Here is a 23,693-nt window from a genome sequence, read left to right on the forward strand (position 1 = left end):
GCGACCCCGCTCACAGTAAGAATGCATGTTTTTCCAGATATTTTTAAGCAATACAACACTTGCTATAGAATAAATATAAAGGTTTATCGCCATACTGTGGAACATTCTGGGCAAAGCAATAACATTTCCCTGGAGAAAAGCATGTCGTACCAGCAACCAGAAAGTTACACAGTGCACCATTAACTGTTCGAGGGTTTGTTATCAACGGGTTACAGATTGAGGAAAAGTTACGACAGATGCCACAGCAATTAACAACACCAACAACCTTATTACCTTAAACTAAACCCAAAGAAGGCTTGTTTTCATCCCTTCCCATACAATTGATGAAGGTTTAGAAACAAGCCTAGTCATAATTCATTAATCAAAGAAGCAGATCTCCCAAAATAAACCTGGAACACCTTTAATTTTGTCTAAAGGAAGTTGGCTTTGAGTATTCCCTTCTCTCTGTATTGCACCAAAGCTCTGAGTGTCCTCTTTGATTTCCTCATTCAGCCTGGTACCTGCTGCAGCCTCTCTCTCTGTAGAAAAAAAACACTTTAATCTTCATGATCAAATACAGACTCTAGTATCCTGGGCACTTCACACAACCTCATCTGAAGTTAATGTTTTCTGAGAGTTAAAAGGTGAGATAAAGCTATGTTTACCTTCAAACACTGGTCTGTTTTAATCTTTAACATTTACTGTTAGTATGATTCATAAAGCTAAACATAAACTCAGTAACAACGGTAGAGTTGTAAGGTTAATCGCAATCAAATCGCATTTTGAATGGAATAAATCACAATGGCAACAATTAAAAAAAACAAGAAACAAACTGCAAATCTTATCACAATCTCTGTCAGAAAAATTTACATTAGATCCATCCATTTTCTTCAGCTTATCTGGGGCTGGGCCGAGGGGCAGCGTCTAATGTTAAGGGCTAAACAAGAGCTTAAAATGTATACACAAGTCTTATAAGTCTTTCTACATTGGTGTATGTTCAAAAGACTTCAATCTTGCAGAGATTTAGAACAAAAAAACAACTTGGTACCTGCATATAATCTGATGGTATCAAAATTTTATAACATTGTGAAGCAACCTTGTGGAGCTGCACTTCATGAAATATCAGGACCACAACATCAATTCTGTTTCAACCATCAAATCAACCATCAAACCATCAAAATTGGAACTAAGCTGGGACTAAACTTGGGCCTAAGCATGGACTAGACCAAGACTAAACTGGAATCAATCCAAAGTTTACATCTGGTCTAAACTAGGGTCAAACCAGAACCAAGCTGGGACAGATTATTCAAAAATTGATGGTTGGGCTTGAAGAGTAGTAAGAATATGCTGTTGAGATGAGCAATTTATCATAATATTAAGTTTTGATTCATTTGCATGTTGACTCAATCAAATTCAATTTTAAAAAGTGAAAAGGGACCAAGAATATGAACTATAAAGCAGTGAACACAGTCTGCACTAGCATCTTATTAACTAGTATATATTAAACTAGATTTAAATACTCCATCTTATATTGTTAAGCAACTGGCATCTCAGGCACATATTGTAACATCCAGAAAAGCACCACACCACTGCACTTACATAAAGACTCAAAACGGTCCTCTTGTTTAATGTAATAAGTAAATAAGTCTGAGCTAATATGTTGATAGCTAGCATGCCTTAAACTAAACAGAATCCAACATTTTCTATAGTTATCCTCTCAAAAGAGCTCTCACGCTACTGCACCAGTCACTTCCTGCTCTGAATCCCTCCTTGTATTAATCTTTCATACCTTAATGCTACTTTAGCTGCAGCTTGTTGAACCACACCAACACTCATTGCTTGGCATCCACATCAGCGGATTAAATTATGCCTCAACCATTATGTCCTGGTGCAGTCATAAAAGGAGACACTAATCCATAAAAATGAAAAACAGGAAAAAGGAAGAGAGGAGAAATACTGAGATGGGAGCGGTTCCCGATGATGTGACCTTCTGAGCACCCCGACAGAGAAGGATAGACTAAAAGACTGTCCCGCCCACAGATGCAGACATAGAGAGGCGGAGGTAAAGGAGGAGGGAGGAGGAAGAGAGAGAACTAATGGGGCAGTACATTCAGTCAATATTCACATAAAAGGCAAAAATAGTGCTTTGGCTGTTAGTTAGATACAGAGTATTTCATTTAGGTGACTTCTGTTACGACTGCAGGATTAATTGCAATGGAATCGGAAAAAAAATAAATATCTCGTCTTATTCTGCATGAAAATGGGAAACCCTATAGTTTAGATCTGTACAAACTTGTACTGAAATGTGATTCTTTTATTAGTTTGTCAGTTTATATTTCAGTCCATTTGTCAATTCTTCTGGAAGTGCTTGTGAAAAAAAGATAAAAATCAAATTGCACTGTTCTGCGTGCACATTTCAATTTGAGAGAAGAAATCTGGAATCTGAACTGACTTATGCAAGAATCCTATGTACACTTTTGTAGACATCAAAATTTTAAAGTAAGCTTTTTTTTTTTGCTTTTTATTTTCACTCAGGTAGAGGAGAGATGCGGGACTGGAACTTTCTCAATTAGCTGGATAATGAGGCTCAGTGGGCCAGGTTCTCAGCTCAGTTGCCCAGGGAGACTCACATGACTAGAGTTAAACTATATAGACTTAGACCGTAAAGTTATACTAGTGACATGGGATCTTAAAGCTCATGTAAAAAACATTGTAAACAAAATACAGTCACATGCCAAGCCTCAAATTCTTCATTTACAAAGACATGACTATTTTCTAAACATAACATTTAAACACCCAAGAAAAAACTGATCATAAATGGAAGCATCCTGGTTATCTGTGATATAAAGTACATTTGAACTGACAAATATGGTGCAAAAGGAGCAAAGGTCAGATAATAATGAAAAAGTCAATAGGGTGATGTGGACATACAGATGGTCTATGGAACAGTCAATCTGTCACACAGTTTTATTTCAACCAGTCCTCTTTTGTTGTATACTACTGATAGTTAATGTGAAACTTTGGACTTTTGGTGTAGTTCTTCTATTAATGTCACATCTTCTTAAGTGGTATGTCTTATTGAAATGCTCTGTAATGGCACAAGGCAGTACACTATTGCACAACATTTTAACCCATCTTTGTATTTCGCAGAATTACTTTACTTTCGGTTTATACTTTATTTGTACATTGAAATTTAGCACATTTTTCATATCTTGGGACAATAAACTTTAATATTTTTAATCGTGATAAATATTGTAGGCAATAATTGTTTGTAGGCCTGTCACGATAACAAATTTTGAAGTATTATTTATTGCTAAAATACAGATGATAAACAATAATACTGAAACTAATTTACGCCACTGACACAACAACACTAAAGCAGAATTATTCTCAAAAAACTATTCCCAATGTATGATATGGTTAAAAAAATACAAGTGAGTATAACTAGCAGAATGAAACACTTAGGCAGTAAGTTTGTATCTTGATGAGTAATAGAAGTTATTATTGCAACCCTCCACAGGTCAAACCTAATCATAGAACAAAAAAACTAAAAAAAAATTGTATCACCAGAATGTTCAGAAAAAAAGCTACTTATCCATAATGTTCTTCACAGATCATAGATGTTTTCACTGATAACAAAGTACAATTATATAAAAGTTGTTTAAATATGGAACTTATTCATAACATTAAAATTATAGTTATGACTATCCATAGCGCTATCAAAACTGTCAGCAACTTTAATAATCATCATATAACCATCCTTAATCGTAATATTTTTGGCTAAGATAATAGTGACTCAAAACTTTAAATACCACCTGATGCCTATACCTGAATATGCCTGTTTATTCTTAATATATTCAGAGATAAAATCATTAATTGACAAACTTGCTTGTATTTTGCTACTAAGGCTATAATTTTATTGGAGTGACATTTTGTGCTGATGGGATCAAATACCTGAGGGTTGTAAATCTACCCACTAAGCACTTTGACACATAAACTCAATACTTCAGTGATCCATTTCAACCATAACATGCTGCAGTACAAGCTCTGGCGACAAGAACAACATTTGTACAGTGAATACAGGATAGCTCGAGCGTGATCTGAATGAGTCATTATATATGCTAGACTGGGACTTAGAGCAATTAACATACATTTAGTCATGCATAATAAGTAGTATTGATACTTCACAGCTGATGTCATCAACATTCTCTGGGTGTGTGAAACTGTAAGCACTACTCTGTTAGAAGGTTTATTACTCAAGTTAGACTTAATCCGAGTTTTATTTTAACACGATCTGACCAGAAAGTGCTGACCTGGTTGAACAATAATAGGTGAGCCGATTTGTGCTCTTAAACAATTCTCTCACACATAAAATTACATTCACAAGCTAGCTAACACTAGCCTGCTCCTTTTCAGTGAGTCACTTTCACCTTTTTTGTTGAATATCAAACATCTAAACAGTACCGTGAACACTTGGATTGATCTCAGGCTCCTGAAAATGTGTTGATCCATTTTAAGTATCTTAAAATCTTAAAAGAGCTATTTCTTCTTAACACCTTGTTATTACAACATGTCTTATGCTAAATATGCTTTTACCTGCACTGATTTACATTATCCATTTATATATTGGTTTCTGTCTTGGCCTTAGTCATTGTGAGTTTTTGTCTACTTTTTCATAATATACTGACACACATTTCCATCCTATTCCCAAAGTGAAGCGTGACACCAGTACATCGCATCCTCCTGGACCATTTCCTGAACAGATATCCATCCATACCTTGCTCTTCCCCTCTTCTCTCACTCTCTCCTTCACATCTTCCTCTCTTTCCATCTCTCTCTCCCTCTCTCTCTCTCTCTCTGCACTGAAGTAAAAACAGCAGAGGCAGCGGATAAAGAGGGTGTGGCACAGAACAACACTGACACTGTCCACTGCCATCAATCACCTCTGACCAGCTGCTCCACAGTTTCCGAAGGACAGAAAACACAAAACACATAGCAAATACTTCATTAATAAGAAGTGTTTTGTTTACAGTACAGATCTCATAAAACTCAATGTATGAGAATTAGAGACTGTACTACAATCTAATGGCAATATATGTTTATTTGTAATTACTTATTTGAATGTCCCAAGGTATTCGTCGTTGAACTGTTGAATAACTTTTATATAGTCTACACAATTCAAGTAGCTTATCTTAGACCTACATACTGGACTATCCCTGTAACTTCAGATGTAAATGGTGCATGTGATCTGTATTTGATCAATAACCTCAAGTCATTTCTCATTAAATATTTAGTTTCTAGCTTTGCTTAAACACAAAAAGAGCAAACATTATTACCTAACACTTTTCTGAGCTACCTACTAAATACTAGTATGTGAAAACAGAAATTGCACAGAAAAGCAAGATCAAATGAATCAGATCAATACATGAAATAATTGACAACACCTGTATGTGAACAGGAATAACAGGAACAATGAATTGAATATCTGTAGTCTGATTAGGGTCATTAGGTCTCATATATAATGTATTCTACTGTAAACAGAGGTCTATACATAAGAACATATAGTATAAATTTAATCTCTATTGCTAAAATTGCTTAAAATTATAAGACAGAAAACACAACAGCTGCTTATCTGAGGGTTACACAAAACCACAAATTTGTGCACCACGAGACACAGGAAATGATATTGTAGCATGTGAAAGTAGAAAATGCAAAGGAGGACAATACATCTGCACGACAAAGATGATCTCCTTTCGAAGAGCTGAGATACCAACGACATAAATGCACGAAATAAGCGATACATGTCTTTTTTTGGTAATATGAATAACTAAATCATATCTCTATATTAACTTTTGTGCGAAAATTAAAAGAGAAAACACGACAGGAGCCCATCTGAGGTTGGACATTTAACGATGCACTGCACTAACATGATTGCACTGTTGTGACTCGGTAATTACAGACCGACGCTGCCAATTAGCCTCGTTTCCACTGTCCAAATCAGATGCGTCACTCCTATTTTGGTCGACGTATCTGTCTCAAACTATTTCAGCAAAGTGATCTCGTTTAGTCTAGCGCGTTAACATTTTTTTTAGTCGTTTGTGTGAGATTTCGCTCTGCCGTCTGTGGAGACTAGCATTAGCCCGATCAATGCTAACCTCACCACTCCCTGTACTTCATCAGGGTTTATTTACGTCAAATAAACAGATCCAAGCTTAATAACAGACGTGTCGATATCAGATAGCTTTCTTTACATTTGGATCTCAGAAAAAGTGGTAAAATAACAGCTTGAAGAGGGAAAAAAGAGCACGCTTACCGAGAGCTGCCTCCTGTGTCCAGCTCAGCTCCACCGCTTTGATCCAAAATGTCTGAAGGATTTCCCACAATCCACGGCGCGTCAGGCCAAAATGATGACGTGATGTTTTGTTTCTGTCTCGATTTGTTCAGTTTTTCATAAAAAATATTTCAACATATATCCGAGACAATCTAATTAACATAATCCCTATTTTTTACAAGTTAATTAACTGGGTAATTAAAATGAAATTACTCTCGCAAGGCCTATTGTCCTGTGCAATACATATTTCTCATGCATTGACGTGATGTGTAATTGTATTTATGGTTTTATTCTTACTTATTCAAACAACTTAAACATGCTTAAAATGAAAGTACACGTTTCAGCAGTAAAAAATATTTTGATCGATAGGGACATCATCTGGCCCGCGTGTGTATTACATCAACATGTTACTTTTATGTCAATCCACATATAATAAAAAAAAAAATACAACAAACTATAAAAAACGCATTACATAGCTTTATTAATGTTTCTGAAACAAAGATTTATTACTGGAAATAGAGAAAATAAAAATCCTAAATGTCATTACGTCATCAGCATGCGACGCGGCGTGCAGCGCTGTGAAGGACGCAGATGAGTAAAGTTGGGATGAATTAAGCCAAAAATTAGGTATTCGTTATCAATCTTTTGATTAATAATGTATTTTTTATCAAGGTCAAATGTTTATGGAAGAAATGCAGACTAGAATTTGCATGTTTGGTTTGTTTATTCCACAACAATCAGCTTGTTACTAGTAGCTCATGGGTATTTGACATTGATTTGACAGATAATAATTATTCAAAATCTGTAAACTGACTGTATTTCTGACATTTAAGGATTGTGGGATGGCAGTGTCGTGTCTGACTCGAGCTCTTCGCACCCTGACAGTGTCCCAGTCCCCTCTACTCCCCTCTCAGGTACAGAAGTGTTATAGAAATGTGTGTATGGGGCGAAAACGTCCAATGGTAATAAACTTATTTTCATTGACATTACAGCTTCTGGCACAGGCAAATGCTGGAGCTCAGTTAATAAATCCGGGACAATGCAAAGGCTTTCAGACCACAGCTGCACTAGAGCAGAACAGGACTTTCTGGAAAAAGATGGACAAGTACACAATCAGACCTATTGGGATGAAGAAGACTGGGGGCAGAGACCACACAGGTGAATAATACATTAATATACCTATAGTTGACAGATACGAGCTGGTGTTAGTACTTTTGTAATGTTATATATTTGTTATCCGTCCAAAAGCAAAACCCACAAATTTTAAGCCTCACCATGTGTAGTGTTTAAATTTACAGTTATAACTAAAATACCCTCTACACAAAGACTAGGCTGATTCACAAAATGCAAAATATATAAGTTTGAATGCAAAAGATTTCCTTTTACCTTGTCATAAGTAATCAAATACAGTATGTAAAAAAAAAATCGTATTATTTTTTAGTTTTAGATGAGTATTTATTTTCTGTATAAAACCAGGAAAGATACGGACACATGGCATCGGTGGCGGGCACAAGCAGAGATACCGGTGGGTGGACTTCCAGCGACTGAGATATGAACCAAACAAAGAAGATAAACCTTTTGAAGAAAAGGTCGTCCAAGTGAGATACGATCCCTGCAGGTAAGGTCATTATTCACTACAGCAGTGTATTTAAAACTGTGGGATGGTCTTACCTGATGTACTTGGACTTGCATACTACAAAAATGCAACTGCAAAAACTGGTTTCTTGTTTAGAGCCAAAATAATAACCCAAAAGAGCATCTTTTGGGTTTACTTTGATTTATTTAGTTAGTTTATACGATTTGGTACTACCGGTATATATTTTGTATCATACTGGTTTTGGAATCTGCACACAATGGGCTGGCTGCATAAATGAAAGCCCTATAGCTAAGTTATTGCTATGCTATTGTCTCTTCCCAGATCAGCAGACATTGCACTCGTTGCTGGAGGTAATAGAAAAAGATGGATCATTGCTACAGAGAACATGCAGGTTGGGAACATCATCAAGACCTCTGGAGTCATTGGACGCATGGCAGGTAAAACAGAAACTTATTTAGAAGGCCTATACAAGTTATACAAGTAACTTGAATAATAGTGTTCATATTGTGATTCATATGATTGTTTTTACAGTTTCAGCAAATGAAGGAGATGCTTTCCCTCTAGGAGCTCTTCCTGTGGGGTCTCTGATCCACAACCTCGAAATAAAACCAGGCAGAGGAGCACAGTATATCCGGGCTGCAGGTAAACTTTAAATTGGTTTAATTTGATATAATGAGCTAATGTATCATATTATATCAAGTGTTACCATATATTATATCAAGTGTGCTCAATCATAAGTATATGATTGATTCTTGGACATTTTCGTAAGAAACGAGGATCAATAAACCATTTTGTCTTGGGTACATTCAGGTTATGTAAGATTTGTGGTACAAATCAAAAACTGGTTGTGTGTTTAATGTAGTTTTATTTTTGTTGACTGTCAGGGCATTATTATCATTCCTCACAAACCTATTTACAAGTCAGGGTTCTTATAATAATGAATAATGGACATTAGATGTTAAATTATGAAACATGCTTTTTTGGTTTTTAGGCACAAGTGGTGTACTACTCCGTAAAGTTAATGGAACAGCAATTGTTCAACTTCCCTCAAAGCAACAAGTTCAGGTGAGCTACTCTTGTATAACTAAAGTTTACTTGCCTAAAATAGATATTTATGATGCATTTTATCTCTATAAAGGTTGACGAGACCTGTATGGTCACAGTGGGACGAGTGTCCAACATTGACCACAATAAAGAAATCATTGGGAAAGCGGGTCGTAATCGCTGGTTTGGGGTCCGTCCTTCGAGCGGTTTATGGCAAAGAAAAGGAGGCTGGGCTGGACGCAAGATCAAACCTCTGCCTAAAATGAAAGTCTATGTCAATTTACCCTCAATAGCAGCTAAATAACATCAAACATCTTTGCTCCTTTAGACTGGTTACATCAGATAGAACTTTACTAATGATGAAATGTACTGTACAGTATGAGAAAACATGTTGAATATTGCAAAATAAGACAATACAGCTGTATATGGATGTTGTTTTTGTTAAATAAAATATGCCTGAACTCTATGGGTAATGGGTAAAAATTACATTGTTCAAAATGATTTGTAGCAAGGACTAAAATTAACCAACCAAAACTAAGAGTCAAATTAAACAATTATTCATTTTTCATTAATTCATAATTATTATTGTATTGATTATTATGAATTGACAACTTTCAATGTAAAATATTTTTGTAGTTTGTCCTCTAGTTTCTTGAGGTATAGATAACTCTGTTGTTCTAATAATTGTTTTTGAACTACTATGGTGGATCTACAAAATACATAGAATGAAGGCCGTGCTTTGTACAGAAGATTAAAAATTTTATTTAACACAACTGCTTGTGAGCATGGAAACAAACAAACAATATAAAAATCCAAAACATATTTACATCTATAGTAAAACATGCAGAGGAACCCATATTTTTAGTGGTAACTTTAAAAATACTGTCATGTTTTTAAAAGAGGATTTGTGCAAAGACGATGGGTGGTATTTCAAGTAACAGGAACATTGAGATGGCATGTCTCATCATCATGGAGTAGTTTTTGCTGCTTTTGAGACTTATGTCAGAGGCTCAAACACATTACAGTTTAAAAGTGTGCAGGGACATTAAGTTTTTTAAGTAAAATTCCCATAGTTGTTTTTTTTTAATATTAAACATTTGTTGGAGTCTATTAGGTCTGTAGTAACACATGAGTATAAGACATAATAAATAATATTTGTGATGCATAAGCCACAAAGTTATAATTACACCTTGCTGTATTTTTAGTTCTTTTATATTCATGTATTTAATATAATTAGGTTATGGTTATTAGTTGCCACATATCTGATCTCAAAATATTAAGAATTTTCCCAAAAACTTTTCAAACTTAATAGGACATTTGTTGATTTCCACTCTTGATCTCTATAAGTGGTATGCAAGATTTGTCTTATAGTATTTAGTCCTGATTTACCTAACCAGTACTGACCTTGGTTTATTCTGGTTTAGACTTTTTAGTTTAGACTATTATGACAATTTTAGCTAATTAAAAATATGTTAAAAGCAAATTATTTTATATAAAAGCAAATTTAAGAGGTAATTGCTGGTCGTTTAAGTTTGAAAACCTCTGATTTAAAAATGTTAGCATGCCCGCTCATTGATCCAGCCTTGTAAAGTACCCCCATGCTACGTCTAGATTCAGGGCAAAAAGGTTGCGAGTTCAAATACGATGAAATAATCTTGCCATTTTAGTTTGAAAAAAAGGTTGCGAGTTCAAATACGATGAAATAATCTTGTCATTTTATTTTGAAAAAAGCTAAATTGCATGTCTACTAAGTTAATTCCCTCAAATAATTCTGCATTGGCTAATACTAAACAACCTAGGCAGCTAGAACACAGGCAGACACACACGGTGGTAGCTGCAATGAGTGGCAAAAATAATGTAACAGTTTCTTCCATAGACCTTAATAGGCAAATGCAGCCAATACAGTCAATAATAATAATTACGAAAATGAGCACACGGGTTTCTCTAGTCTATAGGTAGTGGTTCTTTCAAATATAACACCTCAAAATCAAAAGCAATGTCCCAATTTGAGATAAAATGTATTTAAACCACATCAAAGTGCATTATAAAAGAGGGAAATGTATGAGAAATGACTATTATAGTGTTTGCATTGTAGGACTTCATAGCAACAAGGGTAAATATTTGGCATTTAAGTTAAAGGGATAGTGCAGTGTTTTGTAGTTTCTAATAGACACTTTTAGAGTAAATGATCGCTGATACACTCCTAGTTTAGACAATTTCACTAAAGTTGAGTGCTGAAAATAAGGAAAGAAATGGGTATGTAAATGGAGCTATATAGAGACATTAAAATAGTCTAGTTTTATAAATCAAGACCAAGTTGACAAGTTTATGGATATTATTAGACTGTATCTGGGGCATTAGTGGCTTAGTAGATAATACAATTTGCAGGAATATTGGCAGTGTCATTCCTCATAATCTGACCTGGGGCGACTGTAGATCACCACTACAAAGAACACTTGCACCTAAATTTGAGAACTGGACTGGAGACAGACACATAATTATTAATTTGTGTATATTAAAGGTACACTTTGTAACTTTTCTGCTGGAATGGCTGCTATCGTCTCCATGGAGATATTATTGCTTTGGCTGGACATTTATCTCCATAGAGACAAGCATGTGATGCCGTGAGGGAAAGTATTATATAGCAATAAAAATGCCTGTGATTGAATAAAGGCAAATTAGATCAGTTTCATGCTGTACTGTGGAGCATTCCAGGCAAAGTAATTACATTTCCATGGAGACAAGAAGGTGACAGACCCTCCATCAGAAGCGTTACTTAGTGCACCTTTAACAGCTTGTAATGAAAGTAAGATGAATGTAATGGCCATTATACCATGTGATATCCACAAGTATCTATTTTATATTTACAAAACGCTGGACTATCTCTTCAAGAAATAAAGGTAAGCTATTTGTGCTTTAACTTTAGTGGCAATAGGGGGATTTGCAATTCACAATATTACTTCTTGTATAATCTTATATACAATACTAAAAAAGCCAGGCTATCAAAGCTCTTCACTTTATATAAAAAGCAACAACAAACTTATACAGAAAGGCCCTTTGTCAAAAGGTTTTTCCTATTGCAAAAAGTTTAACACTATTTTATCAGGGAGTACCATCAACACTGAGCACACCAACACAGACACACATAGGCAGTGACTTGGACAAGTGGCAAAACTCATACAACAAATTTAAACTCATTACTTTTGCATTGTACAAAAACTCATTCAAGCGTTCCTACTAACAATACTGAGATAAGTACTGTACGTTTCAAGTTAGAATTATTCATCAAAATGTGTTTAAAAAGGTAGAATACAATGCTTGTTTAGGATGTGCATACTATTTTACTTCTGATCAGAGGTGGGTAGTAATGACGTTATATGTACTTGTACTTTAAATGGTACTTTTTATTTTGATCCAAGTAATTACTACACCTGCAATCTGAGTAGTAATTTTTACTTCATAACACATTTGGGCCACTCTTCAACAACCTGTATGTGTTTATCCTAATTCTTTATGTATTGTGAAAAAGTTGGAGGAGTTATTTTATTTATTTTTTTAAGAAGTCAATCTTTCGCGGGTCTTTTTTTTTTCTTTCTTTTATCAGAAATGTTAAGTTTTATCAGGTCTAAAACATTTAAGATTCAAAATTTGTGTGTTTATTCAATAAGAAGATTGTTCAAATACAACATAAGTAATACTCAATATAAGGGATACTATTATGAAGTAACAACACAACAACAGAGTACATACTACCCACCTCTGATAATAAGCACTTTTATATGGCCAAATGTAGTGCGCTAACCTGTGAATCTGATCTATTGAACACTCAGTAACAGCAATACTGGCCTCCAAAGGGCCATAAAATACTACAAGCTCTAGTGAGGCTTTGGCACATGAACTGCACAGCTGAAGCAATGTGGGTTTAAGTTATTGTAAAAACGTGTATAGTGAGAATATAGCATCTGTAAATAGTGGCCCTTTACGTAACAGAGAAAACTGGTTAGTTGTAACATTGACAACTACTTTTGGCATCAAGCTATTGCAAACTAAAAGTGTGTGGTATACCCTGCTTCTACTGTAGGTGTCGCTGTACAGTCTAAATGTACTTAACCACCAATACAAAAGTCACAAAGAGCAGTTTACATGTGGTGAATAATAAGTCTTAGCTACATTCATTATAGCTACCCTCAAAAACACGACCTAGCCATAGCTGTTTAGATGTTAGGTACACAGTGTGCTTTAAGCTTTAGGAGGCAATAAGAACTTTTTCTATAAAAAATTGACAAAGTAAAGGGTTAAAAACTGAGCACTGAGTTTGAGGAGAAGGATCCAACTAAATTCACAGCAATTTTCCAACTTTCAACGACAAACACGAGCACATTTCAACTCAACAATCGCACACACGCCACTGCACGCCACCGGCACGCTCCTCCATGTCTATAGAGTAACAATAAATGTAGGATTTCACAGAAATAATAATAAAATGTTAACAAAACAAAGTGCAAACACAGCTGCCATTATCCAAATGTGGCAATTTGTCAAAAACCTCAAAATCCCTCCGAGGCCGTAGCACAAAACTTACAAAATTGTTTTTGTAGTGTGTAAAAAAACAAGATCACCACCCAACAACATCGAAACATCAACTTGACAACATGTAGCTTGTGGTTAGAGTCAGTTCAGATTTCCACAGGAAAACTAGTTTTGCCGGGACCCTCGGAGTCGCAGGGTCACACAGGTTTGGAGTAACCAAAGATCCCAACAGGGAAGTGCTTCACGTGCGTGGGCCACTGCGCCGCAAGCTGGAAAAACTTCACATCATTCCACTCCACGCCGTCAATAGTCACTGAAACAGACACACATTTATAGTTAGAATTATTTGTAAAAAACGACTGCACAGAACTGCACTTCTGATGTACGCTTTTCTAAATATCCTAAGTAAATCTTATTATTTCACACAGTGGTGGCTGGTAACTATTGTAGCTACAAGCTGCTCTAAGGTAGACTGACAGAAGCAATCAAATACTGATCATTTGTACACACCACTCTCATACTAGGCAATAAGAGTAAAGTGCTCTAGTACACAATGTCAGTTCCCACTAGAGCTAATTCTGCCCCATTGTGTCACCAGCTACTCCCAGCAGACTCACATCCAAGTACTAACCAGACCTAACCCTGCTTTGATATTTTTTAATAAAAAGTGATTTTTCGTGTTGAGAAGACATCTAGGTTGGATTCTTGCTGCACTCTGAACATAACCCTCTTCAGTTTCTCAATGACAGTTTTCTAGGTCACATTAAAAAGATAAATCTTCATTTTGAACCAGCAGAGGGCAGTGTGGCTCCATGTACCTCTCAGCATGGTGTGCTGGTGCTTGGCCGTGCAGATCAAACGGCTGATCCCATCGATCACTTGGCTCTTAGAGTCCAGCTCTTTCTCCTTGGGCTTCTTACTGAGGAAAATCACTGAAGGAAACAGGAAATAAAAAGTCAATGAACAAAACTTTGATTTAGTTAGGCCTCGAGCCTTATTTTCCTTAGCAATAGCACATTGGTCTGTATTTAAATTCAATATTAATGATAATTTATGGCAAAATTCCAAATAAGTAATGCATATATTTTAATTTGTATTGAACATATAACGATTTATTGGCTGTCTTGTACATTTTGTTTTACATTTAGGAAACATTGTGTAACTTTCTGGCACATCACCTGCATCATTCCATTGAATAAAAGTTAAAACCATACTTTGGAGCACTCTCCGTGGGAATAGATACATACTTTTGAATAATATATTGACCTTTTCATGGAGACAAGCAGACATTTAAGTAAAGTTACACCTATTCAAAGCCATTTTCTATTTTCTCTGCTCCTTATTGTATTAAACTCTCATAAACGTGACTAATACAAAATCTATATCCCCCCAGCCTCTCTAAAAGCCGTTAAACTTAATTTCCCTCTCATTTTCTGCCTGTTGGTGTGATCTTACCCTTCTTGTTCTTCTCCTTTGTCACCACGGTCATGGCCATGCTGGGGGGCGGAGTCAGCTCTCCTCCACAGGGCAAGCGGCTCACCTGCAGAGACCTGAAGTTACTCTTTAAGGTGTTTTTGAGACCCACGTCACGCTTCTCTCCCTCTTTCTTCTTCTCTGGACCCTGCCATGTCCAGTAGTCCACCTGGAGACCCATCACCTCACTGCCCGAGCATGGAGAGCTGAGAGAGACACAAGAAAAAAATAAATAAATACAATATAATACAAATGCTAACAATGCTAATTCATTTGTTATGTACTATGTCAATGTACAACTATATCAAGAGATCAATTAATAGTTTATGTTGACATACCCAGCTCCAGACAAGGCAGTGGACACAGAGGGGGACTGAGGGGGGGTGCTGCCGATCTCTTTCCCGTACGGGCCGGCCGTGGGGGGAGTTGGGGAGGACAGGATGCTCGTGTTGCCACCCATTGCATCATCCGAATCCACTGCAAACACAAAGTGAAGGTAATTACTCACCTGCTACTGTACATAACAATCAGGACAGGTTAAACAAAACATACTGTCAAAGTTAATGAATTCTGCTCTTGAAGGCTTCAGTCCAGAAAGTACAGTGCAGTTTTAATAAGGAAGCAGCGTAGGATGATTATTTTGAAGTATTTTACATGATTTATTGTTCCAACTGGATTTTTATCCTCTGTATTTGACTCATTCTTCACTTGAGTTTGGGAAACCTGTCAGGAGCAGTGGGCGACCGCCAGTCTTCAGCTAGGATAATGCATAGAAGGATTCATTTTGTCAAACCTTATCCTTCTCTGTTCTCCACATATGATTTAAGGAACGTTTATCGTCCCCATAGGAAATTTGTCCTCTGTATTTGACCCATTTTTTACTTGAGGAGGAGTTGTGGACGACCTCCAAATTTTACCTAGGAGAATAATGGTCAAAAGTACCTTGCTGGAAAATCTATTAGGCCTGTTTTATGTTACTGTTCAAAAAAAAAATCCAGATATTTTCAAATGTATGTACTTTTACTTCACTTATTACCGATTTACCTACAATACAAAACACTGACCACTCCATAACTGGGTATACTGTATGTACCCACTACACAACCAATTTTAGAGCCACGTTTGAGCAAAGGAGCTATTTTGTGCATTTTGGCAGACGGCTCTAGGAAACCTCCTGTAAACAACCCTTACTTAGCGTTTTAATTTGATAAACCAAAATATTATTACAAATCTGAGACTTCACAGCAGCTTCAAAATGATTACAATTTTCACAGCTGAATTAATGTGATCTTGATGTTTTTAATTAATTTTCCAATTTGATCACAGCTCAAATGACTGCATGACATGATTACAGAATTAAAAAGGCTTAACCAATCATTTTAAAATCATTACATCAAAATAGTACGGTAATAGCGTGGAGATGTGCCCTCAGATTGAACCATTTGCTTACCTGACGTTGATAGGCTCTGCTCTACAATTCCTACTTTCACAACCTACAAGACAAAATATATATTACTTAAAAAATCCTAAGCTATATTTTTGAAAATTAACATTGCGATTTCTTCTTCTTACCCCAATAAATGGTACAAATTTCTGACAGGAGTCTTCATCCGGGCTGTGGACAGAAATCAGTGAAATTTTAAATATGTCTTCTAGTATTACTTACTTAGTTGAGTTTTAACATTTGAACAGTTCCATAGGTGCACACAGAGAGTAAACATGGCTTTGGTATGGGGCGTCACCATGTCCCAGTATGGAACATGACTGGCATGGTGACAATGGGGCGTCTTTTGGGGAGTTCAAAATGAGATGAATGAGAGAACCGCTCCTTACAACCAAAACAATAGAAACAACAGCTACAGAGGATCAGTCAAATTTGTGAACTCGTCAAAAATACACAGGTCAGGGAGGGGTAGCATTGATTTCCTATTTTCTACGGGTAAAGAAAGCTAAACAAAACAAAACAGCTAATATATTTGTTAAATTACATGTTTTGAATTATCTCTGCAATTTCAAAGTTTATTTTGTTGTGCAAGCCTTAAAGCAACACTGTGTAACTTTCTGGAAGTGGCGCATCACCTGCCTGCATGATTATATGGAAATAAAATGTTAAAACCATTCTTCAGAACTTTGTCCATGGAGATAGATACGTTTTATGCCATACTGTGGAATATTATAGCCAAAGGAACAACATTTCCATGGCCAAGTAAGAGTCACGTTTGTGGAGATGCAAGCCTGCTCACAGTAAGGATGTTTTTCAGTGCAATAAAAACATTTAAAAAGAAAACATGTTTTTCTTTAAGTCTATTTTTTGCTAAAAGTTACACAGTGGGGCTTTATTTATCTGTATTATTTGATTTGTATTATTTGTATGAAACTGTAACTTAAAAAGGACCCAAAAATCCATACTAGTCACAACTACTCAAAACGAGAATACTGTTACAGTAACTGCAATCAGTTTAACCAATCTATTTGTTCACAGGGAATAAAGCCAAAAACACAGACAACCAGCAAACCACAAATATATAGTTTCTCTTTTCTTGTCTTGCATTCTCCCTCTAAGCTCTACTCCTGAGTCAAAAGCCGAGTGGTCCTTTGTAACTGTTTCATCATTGTGATCTGGGACCACCCACAGCAAACAGAAAGAAGCCCAAACACCCCGGGCTCCACCGCTCACAGAAAATCAATCTTACTGTGTCATTGTGGAGATGTACAGAGGAAAGCAGTCCACTCTCACCAGGCTTTTGTGTGTCCAGCTATTACATACTGTTGAACAGGTATTAAGGCTCAGGAGCAAGCCGTAGTAGTACTGATAGTAGCAGTAGTAGTAGCAGCACTCTTAACAATAGATCCTCTGAAGTTTTGAAGGATTGTGCCTAGTACTTGTGTAACATTGTTTACAGTGTGGACACGAACTGTTGTCTAGAAAAGTGTCTCAGGTGAAAAAAGTAGTTTAGATATTGTAGAAAAAAAACTTACCACTTTATAATAACTAAATTAGACTTTAAAAAGCATGGAAAAAATCATAATCAACAAGAAATTGAAATTTTCACTACTTATGAAAACAAGGTTATAAGAGCAGGCGGATTCCCTAACTTCACCCTCCCCAGACGCTTCCACATTTTATTATCAAGGAACTTATTACAAACAGCAACCTCAACTGTGGAGGAGCAGCAGCTCTACTCCAAGCTTCACAAGAAAGCAGGCAGTCAATTTCATCTTTATTTGTGAATTGCACCTAGTGAGTCAAAATGTCTACAAAATTGGTCAGAGGTCAATTTAAGGTCAAGTTTGTAGAGATTTTGACTGAACAAAAGCAATATATATTTTACACAATATTATTTAGTACCAGGCAAAAACAAGGAACTGCCCCAAAAGATTATGCCATAGAAGACAATGTGTGTATTTATGCTGATTTACTCATTTACTGATTTATTTCAGCATCATAAAAACAATCCTACTTCAAAATATCACAAATCTTCTGTATTAGTCCCCTGGGGCTTCATGCTCTAATAATTATGAGACATTTTAAGGGTTGTAGTGAAAAATGTTAAGTATACAAACCACTGCAAGTCAAAAGTGAAAACATTCGGGATTGTTTGAAGGTTGTTAGGCAAAAATTCCACAGCAACAACAAAACAGCGACACACAGAGAGGACAACGTAAAAACACAGCAAACCAAATACACGGTAGGACGGTGTGAAAAAGACGTGAAGTTACGGTGAGCTTTGAAAAGTGAGAAGGGGGATGTTAAGACAAGGAGCTCAAGCCAAACGTGGAAGAGAGTATATAAGGAAAAACAACAGGAGATTTATTAGATACCTGATGTAAAAATCAAAATACAAACTTCTTTTCCTTGAATGCAAATCAGAGGGAAAGGGGGAAGAAGGAATGCAAAAGTGTTAAATGATGTGCTGCACTGACAACTTTGAGATCGGTTTCAAGAATGTATAGAAAATGATGATGACCCTGCTTAAGTTTATAAGAGAAATTTAAGCTTTAACATCTGATCCGAGTATTATAAATAATCAATACTGAAATAATACAAAACAAATATATGCTATCTGGACTACATGCACATTAATCAACTGGTCTTGGAGAAATGCTTTTTTACAATGTAATCTGTTATAAAATTTAGAGATTTGGTTGAAAAAATAATAGTTTAAATGTTTTCGATCAAGAGAAAAAGCATATATTTTAATCTAGTTACCCCACGCCACACACACACAAAAAAAAAAATTACCTAAAAATACTACCCAACTACTAAAACTGATTCCTTGGTCGAAACTACTCAAAATCTGCTTCGAAATCAAATTATTAGAAACCAGGTAAGTTTACTTTACTAGAGGGACCTAAACTTTATTGAATAGTGTGAATATATGAACTGTGTAGCATGTTATTACTGAAATGTGTGAGATTACAGTACCACCAAATATATTTTTAAACCCGTAACCATGGAGTGTAATATTGACGTAAACCAATACCTATATGACAGCTAGATGTGTGATATGAAATTAATGTGAGTTGCTATCTGTGAATCTCCTCTGAGGTAGCAGCAGGAAGATAGCAGTAATAATGTTTATGGCTAGAGATGATTTGGTTTCAGTGTAGCAAAAACTAATGGATAAATTGTTTGTGGACAAGCTTGTGACTGGTCAAGTTCTTATCATGCAAAACGATACTGTAAGCTAGCACGTGTAACCAGCTAATTTGGATATTAATCTAACTGGAGTAACATGCTATATATCCATTCGCACATGCCAATAGACTATTGCACTGCCTGTATAAATTATAAATTAAATTATAAAACTAAACATGCACTTTTTTTTTAGATTTTAAAGATTATTTTGTGTACTGGTCCCGTCTGTGCTGCCTAATAACTACATTAAAACGACCTCAACAAGTAAATACTATAATATTAAGAACTTGCAATCTGATTGGTCCAACCGAGACAGTAACATTAAAAATCATAAATAATATAACTTATTAATTAAAATGCAGACATGCTTATACAAATACATACATGCACAGACATATATAGAGTGTAGTGATGTGAACAGTGATTGTACCTCTTTTGTTTATAGGTGAGCATGGCCTCGGAGATGGGGAACTGGTGGGACACGTTGGCTCCAGCCAAATACTGCACCACCCGTCCAGCTACGTCAATGTTATCTGCAACAAGAGACAGACAAAGTGGTTAAAGACGGGTACACTTGTCAGCTCAAACTCCTCCAAAGATAAAGCGTTATTAAAAAATGTAAAACACAACAATATCAGCAGATCTAATTGCACTGTAACTCTAAACATGAATAGCAAATCGAATGCATAAATGAAACTGAGTCTTAATGAAGTCCTGTTTTAGACCTGGTTTAGTCTTTGTCTAATAGAGCTGCACGATTTGGGGAAAATGTCTATCAAGTATATTTGAACTGTCAAACTAATCTCATAATTCTATTTCAGAATGTGTAGACATCAACACATTTAATAACACATTAACATGAACACATTTTTCACTAAAAAGGTATTTTGTTGTTTATAGAGGACATTCTGTATGACCTACAATAGCAGTCTTTGCAGTTTGAATTATTTGAATTATTATGTAATTGAATTATTATTGAATTATTTTGTCAGTACTAGTTAAATCATTTGTTAACGTTGGCTACAGTAGCACACTAGGCAGTGATCCAAGGGTTGGCATTGTATCATAGGGCAAGACATTTCACCCATTTAGCTTAGTGAAAATTTTGTGAGTCTAAAATCAAACTCCATGACAGGACAAGCTGTTGTTGCTCCACCAAGTTCAATATTCAGATGGGCTAAGTCCCCATAGCAGATGCATTAATCATGTATATGTGGCAGGATAACAGAGAACATTGTTATAAACTGGCATCAAACCTGAGAGCATGCAGCTGTGAAGGAGAGATATTAGATGTCAGACAAATGACTTGTGTGGCACATACAGAACATTGTGCATCCTGGGTAATCTGACATGTGCTAATAGGCTGACAGTGAAGGATGAATGAACATTTTCACCAGCTTCCCCTATGACTTAGCTAACTATACAATGCTTTATATTATCTGTAACAGGATTCAATAAGTCCTGTTTTACAGTGTGCTGTATTTATTTAAGTGGTGCATGAAAGACTTATTGGCACCTATAGGCTTAGCAGACAGTAAGGGTGTGTAAAACAGAACAACTTAATCATTAGGTTGTTCTCAGTTAATACATCACACTATTTTATACTTGGAACAGTTGATCTTCAAACATGTGGTTACCACTGCATTATACAGCCAGATCTTTTTTTGTTATTTTATTCAACATAAGCATGTTGCTAATGCTTATAGTTGTCTATTCAATAGCATTAATATTTAATATTGTTGGGTCATTTTGAAATAGGCCAGATCTTTGTGTTTACAAAATTTAAAAGAAAACATTGTGAACATTGTGGAAAAAATATTAAATTAGCTGATAAAAAACATCTAGAATTCTTAGCACTTTTTGTCCCTTTTTTCCTCCCGTAACACAAGCACTATGTCACATCTGTTATCTGGACAGCCCTGACAGATCACACAGAGGGAACATGGTTACGATGTCCAGTGTACCACAGCGCAGTGCGGTTTGTGTCTCTGCAAAACCAGATAATGTCCTCTCTCCATCTATTAGCTCCTGACCCGTGTGCTCACCCCATTTGTTCCTATTCAATTGGTCCGACATCCAAGCAAGCTTCACAGAGCAGAGAGGGGCTGCAATAAGGAGACATTTCTATGGGAAATTGCTTAGATTTTTAAGCCAATTAGTATGGAAAAACAACTGTCATCTTTATTTTGTATAATAAATTCCTAAAAGTTTTTCAATACACATTGCTCATAATCACTTTGTTATTTTATTGTCTCCTAGCATACTGTTCTATTTTTATTGTTTAATTATATCTATTGCTTTTAGTGCTCTAATGGAGGAGGGGAAATATTAGTTTTTTAATTGAATGTTTTTTATGTGCAGCAGCTTGGGAACTGTCCTGTTCATGAACATGTGCAATAGAAACAAAGGGGATTTGGGATTGAACTCAGAGGTAATGCAGGTATAGTCTGGACCCTGGTCTATAAATCAATAGACATTTACTGTGAGCAATGTGCATTTGCTTGTGAATTTGTTAAGATATATTCAAGATATATTCACTGTTCTATGGATATGTGCATGTATGTGTTTATGGCATAGTCTAGTCTGTGTGTGTGTCTTGACATGGTTTTGGTGTTTGTTGGTTAATAGTACAGATATCTTAATCTATAACCTATTTCTTAACCTGTGTTAAACCTGGGTATGTTATGTTTGTTGTTACCTGAAGTGGGCCGCTCCGTCCTGCAGAACAGCTCCCTCCAGGCTGTGTCCATAAACAGATTGTTGAACTTGCTGTCGAATGAGGCCACGTGTTTGGCCAAAGGATGTGAACCTGAAAAGACACAATAAGAGTGATTACTAAAAATAAATACTTATATGAAAAAACATGTATTAATTTAGCTGGGCTAAATCATTAATTTAAAAGCTTGTGTTGATTTTCCTTTCCCGCGCACAACAGCCCACAGCAGCCTTCTTAAAAATCATTGTGAAGAAGGTTTTTGAAATGTTTTAAATTTATCTCAGTTAAAGGTGCACTATGTTTCTTTTCTGCCAACTGCTTTTCTCCATGGCAATGTTGAAGCTTTGCCAGAAATGTTCCACAATATTATAATAAACATATCTATCTGCATGGAGACAAGCAAGTGATGCAACCAGTCCAAGTTTCAGGTCAGATCTGTGGAGAGGCGAGCCCATTCACAATGAGAATGCATTGCATGCATTTGTTTGCAATAAAAACAAGATATACAAGTTAAATGTCATACTACGGAACATTCCAGATAAAGCAAAGATATCTCCATAGAGGTAAGCAGGTGGCAGAACCTCCAAAATGTTACATAATGCACCTTTAAATAAAGGCTTTTTAAACTTTTATCTATGAGTGCCTTGGAGTAAGTCCCAGGCAGAGCACCTTCAATATTGAATAAATTATTAGGACAAAAACTTCATGAGCATTTTGACTTTTTCACCTCTGAGTAAATACTTAAATATTTTAAGTGATAATTAACAAATCAGTGGTTTGTCTTAGGTACACTGTAAGCTCTCCTCTGTGTACACTGGTTTGGTTTCCAACATAAATTTTTGTTGACATACCAATGGGGATGACCAGGAAGCGGATATAACTGAGCCAGTCAGGTGTTTTATTGGCCAGCTGCTCCACGAAGAACCTCAATATTGTACTGAGGTAACTCTGGTCTCCGGCCGCCGCCACCTTCATCGTAGGGGGAGTCTGTGCGTTACAATTGCAGCTGGACATAGAAGGGACAAAGACACAATTACATTACTGTGGAAATCTAGAGGTACATTTTTTTATTTATAATTAGACACAGTAAAATATTGAAATTAAGTTGCTTTGAGCTGTTTCTAATAGCAACAAATGATGTAGTATACAGTGTAATATCTGGTCTAAATGGGTCAGGTCATCACTTGTAAAATAAAAAGTCACTTTAGTTCTACACTCTTCTTAAACTATATTCAAAATAATGAAACTAGCAGTTCTTTAGCTGTTTTGACTTAGTTGACCACATCTCTTTGTTAGTCGACTAATTATTTTATGTAGATTATAAGAAGTTTGTGCACAACAGTAAAAAGGAGAAAGTTTGGAGTGAGCTAGCTGGAGTTTTAAA

General features: G+C 35.9%; 3 protein-coding genes across 9 annotated transcripts in view; 1 reads left to right on the top strand and 2 right to left on the bottom strand.

Annotated features, from left to right (window-relative positions):
* Positions 1-6,358, bottom strand: part of klc1b (kinesin light chain 1b) — a 35,949-nt gene extending 29,591 nt beyond the window's left edge. For 3 of the 6 annotated variants that reach the window (XM_055227323.1, XM_033979230.2, XM_055227325.1), the window contains exon 1: positions 6,293-6,358. The gene's annotated coding sequence lies outside the window, so the exon portion shown is untranslated. Of the gene's footprint in view, positions 1-1,768; positions 1,972-6,292 lie in introns of those variants that run through there. The other 3 variants (XM_055227321.1, XM_055227322.1, XM_055227324.1) reach the window with 3 other exon arrangements.
* Positions 6,359-6,862: 504 nt separating this feature from the next.
* mrpl2 (mitochondrial ribosomal protein L2) lies at positions 6,863-11,167 on the top strand. The gene is made up of 8 exons (XM_033979568.2): positions 6,863-6,937; positions 7,144-7,224; positions 7,303-7,468; positions 7,787-7,928; positions 8,229-8,344; positions 8,439-8,549; positions 8,899-8,972; positions 9,046-11,167. The coding sequence occupies exons 2-8, from the start codon at positions 7,153-7,155 to the stop codon at positions 9,253-9,255; spliced, it is 891 nt and encodes a 296-aa protein (XP_033835459.1). The 5' UTR covers positions 6,863-6,937; positions 7,144-7,152; the 3' UTR covers positions 9,256-11,167.
* zmp:0000000755 (phosphofurin acidic cluster sorting protein 2) overlaps positions 9,690-23,693 on the bottom strand; it is an 82,753-nt gene continuing 68,749 nt past the window's right edge. Inside the window, exons 16-25 of one of the 2 annotated variants that reach the window (XM_033979659.2) lie at positions 23,161-23,315; positions 22,292-22,402; positions 20,024-20,126; positions 18,777-18,809; positions 16,527-16,569; positions 16,405-16,447; positions 15,293-15,431; positions 14,937-15,160; positions 14,300-14,413; positions 9,690-13,794 (exon numbers count right to left, since the gene is read on the bottom strand). In XM_033979659.2, coding sequence (XP_033835550.1) covers positions 13,679-13,794; positions 14,300-14,413; positions 14,937-15,160; positions 15,293-15,431; positions 16,405-16,447; positions 16,527-16,569; positions 18,777-18,809; positions 20,024-20,126; positions 22,292-22,402; positions 23,161-23,315 — 1,081 coding nt within the window. In that variant the 3' untranslated portion in view covers positions 9,690-13,678. The remainder of the gene's footprint in view (positions 13,795-14,299; positions 14,414-14,936; positions 15,161-15,292; positions 15,432-16,404; positions 16,448-16,526; positions 16,570-18,776; positions 18,810-20,023; positions 20,127-22,291; positions 22,403-23,160; positions 23,316-23,693) is intronic. The other variant, XM_033979661.2, reaches the window with a different exon arrangement.

The sequence above is a fragment of the Periophthalmus magnuspinnatus genome, chromosome 15 (assembly GCF_009829125.3).
Source record: "Periophthalmus magnuspinnatus isolate fPerMag1 chromosome 15, fPerMag1.2.pri, whole genome shotgun sequence".
Classification (NCBI taxonomy): domain Eukaryota; kingdom Metazoa; phylum Chordata; class Actinopteri; order Gobiiformes; family Gobiidae; genus Periophthalmus; species Periophthalmus magnuspinnatus.